The sequence below is a fragment of the Bombus huntii genome, chromosome 12 (assembly GCF_024542735.1).
Source record: "Bombus huntii isolate Logan2020A chromosome 12, iyBomHunt1.1, whole genome shotgun sequence".
Taxonomy (NCBI): domain Eukaryota; kingdom Metazoa; phylum Arthropoda; class Insecta; order Hymenoptera; family Apidae; genus Bombus; species Bombus huntii.
This window is the reverse complement of record NC_066249.1, coordinates 9195001-9207937: the sequence shown is the minus strand read 5'-3', so window position 1 is coordinate 9207937 and position 12937 is coordinate 9195001. Positions and strand designations below refer to the sequence as shown.

At 27.9% G+C, this 12937-nt stretch overlaps 5 protein-coding genes and 1 long non-coding RNA gene across 13 annotated transcripts in view; 3 read left to right on the top strand and 3 right to left on the bottom strand.

The window, feature by feature from the left end:
* The first annotated feature begins 568 nt into the window (after window positions 1-568).
* LOC126871873 (uncharacterized) lies at window positions 569-2710 on the top strand. 4 transcript variants are annotated; one of them, XM_050631177.1, is made up of 7 exons: window positions 569-807; window positions 912-968; window positions 1073-1157; window positions 1303-1420; window positions 1523-1732; window positions 1881-2025; window positions 2120-2710. In XM_050631177.1, the coding sequence occupies exons 2-7, from the start codon at window positions 938-940 to the stop codon at window positions 2407-2409; spliced, it is 879 nt and encodes a 292-aa protein (XP_050487134.1). In that variant the 5' UTR covers window positions 569-807; window positions 912-937; the 3' UTR covers window positions 2410-2710. The 4 variants fall into 4 exon arrangements, with proteins under 4 accessions (XP_050487134.1, XP_050487136.1, XP_050487133.1 ...); XM_050631179.1 differs by having other exon boundaries at window positions 1046-1157; XM_050631176.1 differs by having other exon boundaries at window positions 569-968.
* On the bottom strand, window positions 2507-5047 carry LOC126871868 (histone H4 transcription factor-like). The gene is made up of 5 exons (XM_050631165.1): window positions 4558-5047; window positions 4016-4352; window positions 3453-3768; window positions 3005-3302; window positions 2507-2923 (listed from the first exon to the last, which is right to left on the bottom strand). Exons 1-5 carry the CDS (start codon window positions 5035-5037, stop codon window positions 2696-2698), a joined length of 1659 nt encoding a protein of 552 aa, XP_050487122.1. The 5' UTR covers window positions 5038-5047; the 3' UTR covers window positions 2507-2695.
* LOC126871869 (tRNA modification GTPase GTPBP3, mitochondrial) lies at window positions 4858-7712 on the top strand. Of its 3 annotated transcripts, none has more exons than XM_050631169.1 (5): window positions 4858-4951; window positions 5986-6159; window positions 6263-6483; window positions 6589-7301; window positions 7453-7712. In XM_050631169.1, exons 2-5 carry the CDS (start codon window positions 6054-6056, stop codon window positions 7691-7693), a joined length of 1281 nt encoding a protein of 426 aa, XP_050487126.1. In that variant the 5' UTR covers window positions 4858-4951; window positions 5986-6053; the 3' UTR covers window positions 7694-7712. The 3 variants fall into 3 exon arrangements, with proteins under 3 accessions (XP_050487126.1, XP_050487124.1, XP_050487125.1); XM_050631167.1 differs by lacking the exon at window positions 4858-4951 and adding an exon at window positions 5377-5526; XM_050631168.1 differs by lacking the exon at window positions 4858-4951 and adding an exon at window positions 5378-5526 and having other exon boundaries at window positions 6025-6159.
* A 48-nt stretch (window positions 7713-7760) lies between these two features.
* LOC126871875 (TP53-regulated inhibitor of apoptosis 1-like) lies at window positions 7761-9170 on the bottom strand. The gene is made up of 3 exons (XM_050631182.1): window positions 9026-9170; window positions 8394-8739; window positions 7761-7939 (listed from the first exon to the last, which is right to left on the bottom strand). The coding sequence occupies exons 2-3, from the start codon at window positions 8526-8528 to the stop codon at window positions 7853-7855; spliced, it is 222 nt and encodes a 73-aa protein (XP_050487139.1). The 5' UTR covers window positions 8529-8739; window positions 9026-9170; the 3' UTR covers window positions 7761-7852.
* A 324-nt stretch (window positions 9171-9494) lies between these two features.
* LOC126871878 (uncharacterized) overlaps window positions 9495-12937 on the top strand; it is a 4155-nt gene continuing 712 nt past the window's right edge. The window contains exons 1-2 of one of the 2 annotated variants that reach the window (XR_007691777.1): window positions 9495-9796; window positions 11886-12034. This is a non-coding gene — a long non-coding RNA (uncharacterized LOC126871878). Of the gene's footprint in view, window positions 9797-11885; window positions 12129-12937 lie in introns of those variants that run through there. The other variant, XR_007691776.1, reaches the window with a different exon arrangement.
* Window positions 10029-12937, bottom strand: part of LOC126871874 (7-methylguanosine phosphate-specific 5'-nucleotidase) — a 3742-nt gene continuing 833 nt past the window's right edge. Inside the window, exons 2-6 of one of the 2 annotated variants that reach the window (XM_050631180.1) lie at window positions 11494-11592; window positions 11289-11358; window positions 10798-11150; window positions 10455-10685; window positions 10029-10330 (exon numbers count right to left, since the gene is read on the bottom strand). In XM_050631180.1, the coding sequence (XP_050487137.1) occupies window positions 10229-10330; window positions 10455-10685; window positions 10798-11150; window positions 11289-11358; window positions 11494-11592 (855 nt within the window). In that variant the 3' untranslated portion in view covers window positions 10029-10228. The remainder of the gene's footprint in view (window positions 10331-10454; window positions 10686-10797; window positions 11151-11288; window positions 11359-11493; window positions 11593-12937) is intronic. The other variant, XM_050631181.1, reaches the window with a different exon arrangement.

Sequence of the window (12937 nt, the reverse complement as noted above, 5' to 3'; positions counted from 1 at the left end):
CTTCTGCTGATTGTTTAGTTCAATTACCAGTTGGTACTGGTAGCCAAATTCACATATGCTATTTTTAAATTTGATTAAATTTGATTTTCTCGAGGATAAAAAACCTTTATTCGATATTCTCGACTTGTTTTTTCATGTGGAATCATCTCCACTTCATTCGAACCACCTGGCTATCATCAATACCCTGTAATACGTTTAATACGTTTGAGTATTATTAAATTAGAAGCAACGTAGTGTTTTTAAGACTGTATTAGTATGTTACAGAAAAGTGAATTTTAATGAAAAATTTGGAAACGGTCGTATCAGATTTATTTACTTCCCTTATTACATTCGAAATTTGAATTTTAAAGAATACTGTGAGTACCGAAGTTATATAGTCTTGAAATATTGTAAATCAATGATGGTTAATGATAAGAAATATTGTAATTAATGAATAATAAACATTTTTGTATTTAGCTATCGAGTTTTACATTCATTTTTATATGATTTTATAAACATTGTAACATATAGTATTCTTTATTGTATATGTAACTTGCAGTAAACAGATCAATTAAATCGTGCCGTTCTATGAAGATGGCACTGCAATCACAATTTAAAATACAATTTAGAATAGGAAAAGTTCGTGATATCGAAGAAAAACCCATTTATTCTGCTCCAATATGCATTATTCATTTGAATTCTTTAAATAGTAATGTTGTTACTTAAATTTCGTTTCTTTCTTGACATAGTACATAGAAAACATTGTGTAGCTGAAAGTGTACGAAAAGTAATACTTTCGTTAAATATCTAACCCTCTTTTACTGTTAGGTAAAAGAATGTCGGACTAAAAGTTGTACTATTCCAATTCACTTTCCTCTTTACATCATAATATTGTTAACAATACTGGACAATAATGGAAACATTTCAATTAGGAAGTTCATCCGACGATGATGATGATATGTACTTAAATTCTGTTGCAAAGTTAAATGGTACGTATATAATAATTATTGATATTATTGTTAGTAATGTTTTTAAATTATTAATTTACGGTATAACATAAAAACAGATGATATAATTAAAAATTGACGTATAGCCTTAAGGAAAAAGCCGCAACCACCACGACATAACGACCAAAAGGGGGAGGATGAGGAGAAGAAAATGCAAAAAAATAACAAAGAGTTGGTGCACATCTAATACATATGAAGTTCATAACAAATTAGTTTTTATGATTAGCTTTATAATTAAAAATTACATGTATTATACACCGTTAATACCTTTTCGCTATAATCTTATGCTAACTTGAAGTTTCCTATTACCTTACAGAATTCTAGAAGACTCCAACAAAATTAGAACAACAAGAAAAGTAGAAAAACAAAAAGCAAATCGTAATACAAGAGGTAAAAGAAACACTACTAGTCATCAATCGGCAAGACAAAGACAAGTAAACAATTAGAGACAAACGCTCTTTTCATGAACCCATGGAATTATTAATCCAATTAATTGAAATATGTTGTATATCCAATTTCGTTGCTGTTCTTTTTAGAAAAGAAATGCATGGCAGACTGACAATGAGGCAGATTCAGATCTAGAAATCATTTCTATAGAAGGAAAACCAAAATCACCTGAAAATGATTTATTTGTAATTGAAAGTGGTACACAAGAGAATTCACATTCTATTGAGACTGAGAATTATGAAATAAACATTAAAATCCTTTGGCGATCAAAGGACATACATCGTTTGAATATTTGTAAGGTACGTAATCAAAATATAATTACATATATTTCATAATCATATTTATGAAATTATTACAATTGTGCCACACTAATTAAGTATTTAAAAAACTATTAATTTTATTGTTTACCTCTTTATTTCGAAAATAAAAATGTTTCCATTGTTTTAGAATGAAAACTTTCGACAAATTTTTGAATATTTTGCTGATTTAGAACAAGTATCTGTAGATGAAATTTTAATAACAAAAAAAGATGTAACTATTAAACAAACTGATACACCAGCATCCATAAATTTGTCTGTAATAGACATACTCGGTAAATTATTCATTGCCACTTTGATCTTCTTCGCACAAAGTTATAGTTTCTTCTAACGTTTTTTTCAAATAAAAATAGAAAAAAATGTTTACAGAGGGAGGCATTGTTAAGGGGGACAGTACAGACACTATGCCTCGAAAAGACACGAACAATGAAAACGTTTGTGCAATAAAAATACAAACAACAGGCAAGAAAAATCTAACTGTTTCTGTTAAACGAGATAATGATTTTAAAATTTTATTAGAGAAATGTGCTCGAAAATTTGATGTCAAGGAATCAAAAATTAAATTGTATTTTGATGGTGAATTAATTGCGGCTACAGATACACCCGCTTCATTAGATATAGAAGACGAAGCTTGTTTTGATCTTCGATTATCTTCCTAGTTTATAAGAGACTTATTTATAAAAAAACATATTTGATATATTTATTTAAAATGAAATTATAATTATATGTCTCATACGAAAGAAATTAAGTACATCGTTCCAAATTGATCGATTTATAAACTTTTTATGGGACATACATGAAGTATTATTTAATAATAATTATGAAAGAGAAACAATATAAAATACAAAAGAATATAAAAATCATTAGTAATTTATAATAAATATATAAAATTTTGTTCCTGTTGGATTTTAATAAAAAATTGTACGAATCAATTGTGAAATAAATTTATGTTAAAATTAATGGTGATCCTTCGGTGGGTGGCAATTCCATAGTTTCTTGCGCTTCCACAACTTTACTTCTAATTATATTTCCCTCGGCATCAGTTTCATCGATCGTTATCAGAATATTCGATATCACCGGCATAGATTTTCCTTCATCATTTTTCTCCCCTGACATTTCTTGCACTTCGTTATCTTCATTTTCCTCTTCATTTTCATCCAAATCTTCAAAAACCTAATAGATAAAACATAACATTTTTGAACATCAAGCTCTTTTACAACTATTTATAAACTTTACTGCAAACAACCATATTACCTGAATTTGAGGCACACTGGCATCTTTATTTAATTTGATTTTAAATTTTTTATTTTGCAATTTTAGGTGGTTAATAGAAGGATTTGTTTCTTCTTCAACAGCTTCATATCTGAACATTTGTAATCTGTAACATCCATCTTCATCGTGACTGTATTGGAATCGTGTATGACCACTAGGTAATTGCAATTGATGCGTCTCAATTAAATGTCTCGTTAGTCTATAGCTTTTTCTATATTTTACTGGACATTCATGACAGCAATACCATCGCACCTGCATAGTGTGAACTCGTTCGATGTGCCTTAAAATATAAATTTATCGCCATGAAGAAACTGAAGTTTTTCCCTTTCTTTTCTTTTTCTCTCTTTTTTTCGAACAATCAAAATGAAATACATTAAAATTTGTTCGGCCCTTTCTATTTGAATTTCCAGGAAATAAAATGTTCCAGTACCTATCAAGAGTATATGCGCCCTTGCATTTATATTGGCATCCTTCAAAATGGCACGAAAAGTTAGGTCCTTTTGTGTGAACTGTCATGTGTGTATCTAGATCCTGTTGAGATTTGGCAGCATGATTGCAGAGCTGACAAGGGAAACTCCTGGTAGAGACATGCCGATATCTAACATGTTTGGCTAAATTGGCTGGTGAGTCACAACTCATATCACAAAGTGTGCATTTATAATTGAAAACATGCATTCGCATATGATCTCTCAAAATTCCTTCAGTTGGATAAAACTTATTACAATGGGAGCACTGGAATCCCTGAACTAATATAATAATTAAAGTAAGTTATTTTTATAAATGTGACACTTAGCAAAATAAGTTATTATATTAAAAATATACTATTATATTATATTAAAAATGACCATATCTATTTGCATATCAAATTTCTGACAAATATTTGTAATTAACTGGCTTAATGATGCTCTACAATTGAAAATACTATACATAATATCTGGATAGACTGTTAACTGATAGTTATAGGAATTGTTTAACGGAAATTCTTTATCTTACCATCAATTGGAATTTGCCGTTTGCAATGTATATGGAATTTTGTATTAGAAGCAAAAGTAGCACCACAATCAGGGCAAGCAACGATCTTTTCTTTTGTATGATGCCTGATATGATTCCTCAATTTGTATAAATTGGGATATAAGCTGCCACAACCTGTCCACTTACATTTTACACCTCCTTCAATTTTATTACCTCTGGGGCCTTCCTCGATGTGAACAGCCACATGATACAAATATAACTGATAATTTCTGAAGTGTTTCAGACATTCTTCCCAACGGCAAAGAAGTGGCGCTGGAAGATCCACAACATTTTTCCATTCGGGATCTCTACGACATTTCTGAAATATTAAGATTATAAATCCCGCAAATATTTTTATATCTCTATTTAATTTTTAAAGAAAATTTATACAATTTTTTATTAAAATAATATTTATAGCGAGCAAATAATTATAATATAGAATCGTAGAATAAAAATTATGAAATAAAATGGTTAATTAAAATTAATGGTCACTTATGATTTACTACTAGTAGATAACTTCTTACAGGTAATTTAATTCTGGTGCGAACATTTGATCCGATGCATTTCAATTTAGTATGATAGGCATGGTAATTAACATGCCTAGAGATCTCATCGGGATCATCACTCTCATACAAACAGCCAGTCCATTGACATATGTAAACACCGATTTCTTTCTCATTGGTCCGCGTATTTAAATCAGACACGTGCGTGGCCACGTGCTTTACGAATCTCTCGACGTGATTGGTTTCATATTTACAGCTCGTCCATTCACATGACAGATGATAAATTTCACGTTTCAGCGGGAAACCAACCCTTCTTTTTGTTCCACATTCTGATACGGAATCAAACTCGGAATCAGTATTATAACTATCGTCGTCGTCTGTATGTCTTCTCTTACATTGCGGTTCATCTGTATATGTAAAATTTTTTTGCAATTCTACCCAATCGTTACACCATTTCTGTACATCTTTACTAGTGATTAGTTTCTTTCCAAATTCTGCCATTTTGTCTTAATTTACACTTTAATATTCATATTGTAAACTTGTCTCGTATAACACATACAATTTTTATTTTCTGCATTGCTATAAAAGCTTATTAAGACTTATCACGAAATGTCAAACACTTAAAAAGTTCGTTAATGTAGATAAAATATTCGGTATCCTGATTAAACCGAACCTTTTCAATTAATCGTTAACTTCCATCTTACATTCCCCTCATCAATGGTCGTGCTCAATACTTGTGCTTAAATACCTAACCTGATTCTAAGCCAATGTAAAATAAATGTAAAAAAAAAAACGTCGTATTAAATTTATGAAAGTTTGTTACTGTTTATATATTGTGCACACAAATGTTACGAATACTTTAAAATAAAAACATTTGAAAGTTAACTACCAGCTCGAAGAAAATGAGACGCAGAATTTTTGTTCCACTAATTTTACTGCAAAGACACTTTTGTGAATATAGATCCTCTACGATCTATGCACTTTCTTCCGGTTGTTACACTTTCTTCTATATTTCTAGCATCGCTCAAATTTTTATAAAATCGATACATTTATTATATAGAAATTTTCATTTGATAGCTGTGCACTTCAACACTGCTTTTTATCAGATGGAACATTTAGCATTCCGCCAATTTTAACTGCGCATGCGTCTTGCAGTCACAAATTTAAACATTTAAAGTACTTTGTGTTTAACTATAAATTCCAATGTGAAAATGAATACGAATTAAATGAAATTATTATTTACAATTTGACATACAATATAACTGAAAAGATATTAATTATGTCTATATATTTATGTTTTTATTTAATTAAAAAAGTTTATTTTCTTGAAGTGAATTATATTTAATTTACAGTAATAGTTCTGTTCTATCGCATTCACTATACTTTAATTTAACTACTTTAATTTATGAAACGATTCATTAAATGATAAATGCTTTTTTTGTATTAAAGGATATGGTAAATGTGGCGTAGCAGTAATTCGTGTTTCAGGACCAGAAGCATTAGTAGCATTGGAAAAAATGACAAAAATATCTTCTCCAAAACCTAGAACAGCCTTCTTAAGAAAGATTCATGATCCTCAGACAAAAGAAGTTTTAGATAAGGGTCTATGCCTTTGGTTTCCAGGTAATGTGATTCAGTGTTTAATTCAAAGGAGTGTCTGTCGAAATTATGTATTGAAAATAAATAGTATAAAAAACTCATGTATTCGATGAATAATGAATTTCAGGACCCAAATCATTTACTGGAGAGGATTGTGCAGAATTTCACGTTCACGGTGGTCCAGCGGTAGTGACATCAATTTTAAATGCACTTTCAAAGTTACGTTTTCATCTAGCACTTCCCGGAGAATTCACAAAGAGGGCATTTTTAAATGGAAAGATAGATTTAACTGAAGCGGAGGGTATAGGGGATTTAATTGAAGCAGAAACTGAAAAACAACGTCAGCAGGTACAAATAAAATTACTGTAATATCCTTCTGAAAGAATACTTTTTAATCACCTTATAGCACTAGAATTTACTATGTTATAACATTTCCTATTGTAACTTTAACAGGCCTCTAATCAAGCAAGTGGTTCCCTCCGTCGTCTCTATGATTCTTGGCGTATTACGCTTTTAAATGTTCTTGCCAATTTAGAAGCTTATGTTGATTTCTCTGAAGAGCACAGTGTAACATCAAATGTGTTAGAAGATGCTAATACTGTTGTGCAAACATTATATACAGAAATTCGGCAACATCTTTCTGATGGAAGAAAAGGGGAAATTTTACGCACTGGGGTACACGTAGCAATTCTTGGGGAGCCTAATGTTGGCAAAAGTAGTCTTCTAAACCTTCTTTCTAGAAAAGATGCAGCAATTGTTACATCTTCACCGGGAACAACGAGAGATGTTATAGAGTTAACAACAAATATTTGTGGATATCCAATGATTCTTGCAGATACTGCAGGAATCAGGAATAATCCGGAGAATGAAATAGAAGTGGAGGGTATTAGAAAGGCAAAAGAATACTCAAAAGAAGCAGATTTTGTTATATGTTTAATTAGTGCGGAAAATAATATAAAAACTTCTGTAGGAATGTTTTTAGAACAGTATAAAAATTATTTGGGAATAGATAAAAAGAGGGTTCTTGCTGTACTAAATAAAATAGACTTACTTAAAGAAGAAGAAAAAGAAAGATGGAGGCAGCAAAATGTTGTTCCTATATCATGTAAGACGCAAGAAGGTTTAGAAGAGCTTACGAACGCATTAGGAAAGTGTTTCGAGGAATTGTGAGTATTTTATTTTTGTAATATTGAAAACCAAGTAATATAATAAATTATATGAATAAATGTAATTACTGTAATAAGTATAATTTAAACAGTATTTCGTTCAAATAAAACATTTCTATTTTATTGCATTAATCTATATTTTTAATTTCAGGTGCGGAGATCCATCTCGAGAAAATCCTGTAATCAGTCATGCACGATATAGAAATCATTTATTGCATGTCTCGGATTGTCTTGAACTGTATTTAGAAAGAACTGCAGTACCAACTTATGACACGGCTATATCCTTACAGGATATTAGAGACGCAGCAAGAGAACTTGGCAAAATTACCGGTGCTATCAGTAATGAAGAAGTCTTAGATATTATCTTTAAAAACTTTTGTATAGGCAAATAAAAACCTATTTGAACATCGATGTTCATATTTGTGCTTATTGATGATAATGAGAACACAATTGTGTAAATTGTTTTATGATAAAAATAATGATTTATTTAAATATATATATAACACATCCATAAGAAAAATTAAGAGAAAATCCTATTAAAATCATAATTGTCAATTTTCAGTTTTCTTCTCTTGTTCTGTTCCCAAATGAGCTACATTCACTTCGTCCAGATTTATGTTCTGATCTTTCATGGCTTGCTGAAACATAATTATAATGAATAAAGTACACCCTATAAATTGTAACAATACAATTGTTTTCTAACGAAATATTAAGTAATAAAAAATTTGTTTCAAAAGATTTAGAAATAGCAACATAGAATTTGAGCATAATAAATTCATATTAATTTCATCAAATTCCAAAAGTAATTAGTAGTAATGATATTATTTTTTATGTTATTGAAAGTCCAATAAAATTTAAGTTTTATCAAAGCATAAAAATGATTAATTTTGACTGATTAATCTTAAAAATTATTTACAAAGTTCATGATTCTGAAATATAAATGTTAGATTCTATATAATTGTTCACGTTCTCAAGTGATTTCTTTCTAATCGTATATTTAGCTCTTTCATAATCAAATAGGCACAATAATAAGCTAACAAAAGTAAGGTTAGAAATTCAAAAATTCAAGTTTCTTATAACATTTTAACTTACCGCTACACATTTGGTATAAACTTTAAGTAAAGGTGCACATTCACTATCGTCATTGATTCCATGCAGAAATTTCTCAGAGAACCAATCATTAAAACAACGATCGTACTTTTCTTTCAATTCTTTGCAAGCCTCCATAATATATTCTTATTTAAATTATCAATTAAAAAATTAATGGATTAAATCATGGCCGATTAATTCTGATAATTTTGTTTAGTTATTCATACAGAAAAAGAGGAAAATTGTGCAATCCGCATGTTCAAACTTGTACATTGCTTTAATTCATGATTACTGTCCATACAGCACAGAGGCTACTTTATCTCAGACATCTTTTATGAGATTTTAAGGTCTGGTTTAAAAGAGAAACAAATACGGAAAATGTACGTACAATCACACGATGTTAATAATTATTTTGGATTTCAGTTTATCGAATGTTTGCAGAATAAGTAAGTTCATTTTCACAAAATTTTGTAAAGAATATAACTCCCAAGAAATCGCATTCATATTTCAGTTTCATAACATTTTAATGTTTAGATTTTAAAAACGGTGAATTTAGGAAGATATTAATTTGGTTACCTGAAGGCATTGATTGTACAATTTAAAATGATTCGAACACATTGAATCGTCTAAATCACCTTTAAGAAATTTTTCGGAAAACCAAAGTTTGAAACACCCATCATAGTCCTTTTTAAGATTATTACAAGCTTCTGCTATACTGTTCATTTAATTTTTCAATTTATTACTAACTCTAGAATATAATTTTACGTAAGACAGTTCCTCGTAATTTCTTCAGGGATTAATAATACCTATAAAAGAAATCTTAGATTTATTGGTTATAAATCAAATTAGAAAGGCAATTGAAATTAATTTATATTTATATAAATGCTCTTGACTCGATTTGCAATTTATTATCGAATTTAGGATATTTAATATCGATTAGAATCGATTAGTCGAATTGTATTTGTCGAAGATCGGAGTTATTTCACGATAAGTTGAGATTATATTTCAAGTTTTAAGTTTTATAAAATTCGTTGATATTGAGCATTACAATTCAGCATTCTAAAATAAGTTGTCTCGATTAAAAGCAATTTAGAAATAACTTACGCCAGAATACTTTTTGGAATGCAAAATTATCAAACTTCAATAAACGAGAGACACCAGTACTTTGTGGTTAGTAAGTAGCGTATTGAGGACTAATCATTGATCAACGGTTCTCAACTTAGTTTTTCCTAAAATGTGCTAAAGTGTTATGAATTCGTGATCCGTGTAGGGAATTTTATCATAATCATTAGCAACAATTGCATTTAATGTTATTTTTATTATTATATTTTGCAGAACAGGATTTCTTTCCTTTCTGCAATATAATAATAGCCATTATAAAGAAAAAGTTTTATGAATAAGTACATGTACGTACGTATACGTTCATTAATTTGAAAAGTTTCACTAAAAATATTAATAGTGTAAAATTTTAGTACGGACCTGTTCGATTTTTAAACAAATTCTACGAAAATGTATTTATTCTACGAAAAATGTTATTTAGTCATTCTAACGAGATTATTGAAATTAATTTAGTAGTTTTTACTAGAAAATATATACATTATAAATATTTAACATTTAAAATCACGCTGGGAAACAATATTATCATTAAAATGATATCTTTTAATAAATTTCGTTAAACTGTTACAATTGAATTAAATAAATCATAATTAAACTATGGTGATTAGTTTCACTTAATGGGTGGGATACACATAAAACGTAAATATTCACTTATATTAAGTGGAAGAGATACTTCATAAGTGATAATAATTAGAAAATCACATTTAATTATTTGTTATATGTTATAACAATAGTCTTAATATATCGATCGGAACTTGCATCGTTTGATCATCGACCAAGACAATGTCAAATTTTTCCATAAATGAAGCTAGGCTGCTTTCAATCTGTAAAAGATCAACATTTCTATAGAATTCATGATCCTCCTCTAGATAAGTTCTAATTATAAGGCAAGACATACAATGATAATTATTTGTTATAAATAAACACGATGCAATACATAGTACTTACATTGTCATAAAGAAAACCAATTTTTAGTACAGCACGTGTATTCACCATTCCATCGACCATCGATGCATCTCCTATGGTATCACCCATTAAAAAAACATTTTTCCTTCCTTCAAGAACTTTAAAATAGTCTTGTTCTATTGCATGTTCGTTTTTATTGAAAACATGAATTAGTCTTTCATTTTGAAAGCCTGCCAATTTTCCATCTTTATATTTGAGAAAATTGGAGATTATCTAAAAATGAATATTATAACTCTGAATATATTCTTTCTGCCATTGTTACTACAAGTTTAGAAAAAGCAAAGAAGATAAAGCGATAGAGAAAATTGTATGTGTTAACTGTCACCTTTACATTATCAAATAGAACTCCTTGATTCTTTAATATAGCTTCGACGATATCTCCTAAACCAGCGCTAAAGACTAGTACTGGAATTTTAACAAAGTGCAGTTTTTTAAAAAATTCTTTAGTACCATCCCTTAAATGTGTTCCATAAATATTGCTTATTTCTGGTATTTCATCAGGAGTAAAAGGTATTCCTTTCAGTATTTCCTCTGCTGCTATCATCCATTCTCTCATTGCCTCTGTTTTTACTTCAATAGATAAATTAGGATCTATTTCGATCGGTCTGTATTTCTGATAAAGACGACTTGATTCCTTCGCATATATATCTGGAAGTTGCTTGCACTTGCTAAAGATTCCTGTTTTTTTTTTTTTTTTTTTTTTTTTTTTAAATTACAAGGCAATAAATAAAAAGCTGTATTAAATTTTACTCTGTATAAATTTAATTAAGCCTTAATAGGTGATTACAATAAAATAATGTTTATAAATTTACATACCAAAACTACTGAGAACTTTTTTTCCATTGACGTGTTGTTTAGTTAATGTTAAGTCAAAATCGGTGACTATCTGAAAGCAATATTTTCCAACAAATTTAAAATTATGTACACACGCGTAGATTGAAACTAGGAATTTATGCATAGAAATAAACAATAAGTAGCTGATACGAATAGAAATGAAAAAGTATTTTGAAAAAATGCATACCTGTAAAGAATTACATCCATCTGTCAACATTGTGTTTATTGTCCTTAATAGACGTCTTTTGTCCTTAATATGCACATGTTTTAGTTTCAGTGTTGGGAACTGTATTAAAAAGAGAAAATTTTAAGAATTACATCGAAATATATTTAAATTTAAATGTAATCTTGAACTTTAGTTAAAATTTTCTAATATCTATTATTAGATAAAATAGAAACGCATAGTTTATATGCAAAAAATATATAAGGCGCTATTGCGAAAGATATTTACATCGTCGTTCTTGCAATCATCATGAAATTGCTATTATTAGAGCGAATTATTTTTTAAAAATTATCTCATCATATTGTGACAAGTATCTGTCTGTCAAATTACGAATTTCCTTATTTTCTTTGAAACAGGATTGGAGAGAAATATTTTTGAATAAAAGAAGACCTCTTGAAAAATACATTTAACATTATTTATTTCATAATATTACATATATTTTGATATAAATAAAAAATCATGTTACAAAGAAGGCTCAATTATTAATCTCTTTTTGAAGATATATGTAAGTTGTTTGTATGTAAGTTGAAGTTTTATATATATATATAAAAATGTATAAAATATAAAAGGTGGAATTAAAATAAAAAAAATATATTACATTTAAATATAATGATAATAGTAGTAGTAGTAGTAGTAGTAGTAGTAGTAGTAGTAGTAGTAGTAGTAGTAGCAGTAGTGGTAGTAGTAGTAGTCGTAGTAGTAGTAGTAATAATAATAACAATAATAATAATAATAATAATAATAATAATAATAATAATAATAATAATAATAATAATAATAATAATAATAATAATAATAATAATAATAATAATAATAATAATAATAATAATAATAATAATAATAATAATAATAATAATAATAATAATAATAATAATAATAATAATAATAATAATAATAATAATAATAATAATAATAATAATAATAATAATAATAATAATAATAATAATATAATAATAATAATAATATAATAATAATAATATAATAGCAATAATATAATAATAATATAAAAATATAATAATAATAATAATAATATAATAATATAATAATAATAATAATATAATAATAATAATAATAATATAATAGTAATAATAGTAATAATAACAATAAAAATTTCTAACTCAACAACAGTTAATTATAAATTAAATATTACATAGGTTAGGTTACTAAAACCTTCCGACAGCGTAAAAGATCTTTTTGTATCATATGTCACACACATGATTATAATTTAATAATTAATTAAATTGAAATAGATTATTGAATTTGTAAGTAAAGTGATCGTTGAAAATGTATAGTATACAATAAAGTTTATTATATAAGAGGTTAAGTTTGAATATTCTAGCATATATTACTTTATTTTCTTCGCTTGCTAACTTATTAATCATTATGTGAAATAATATACCACGTATAA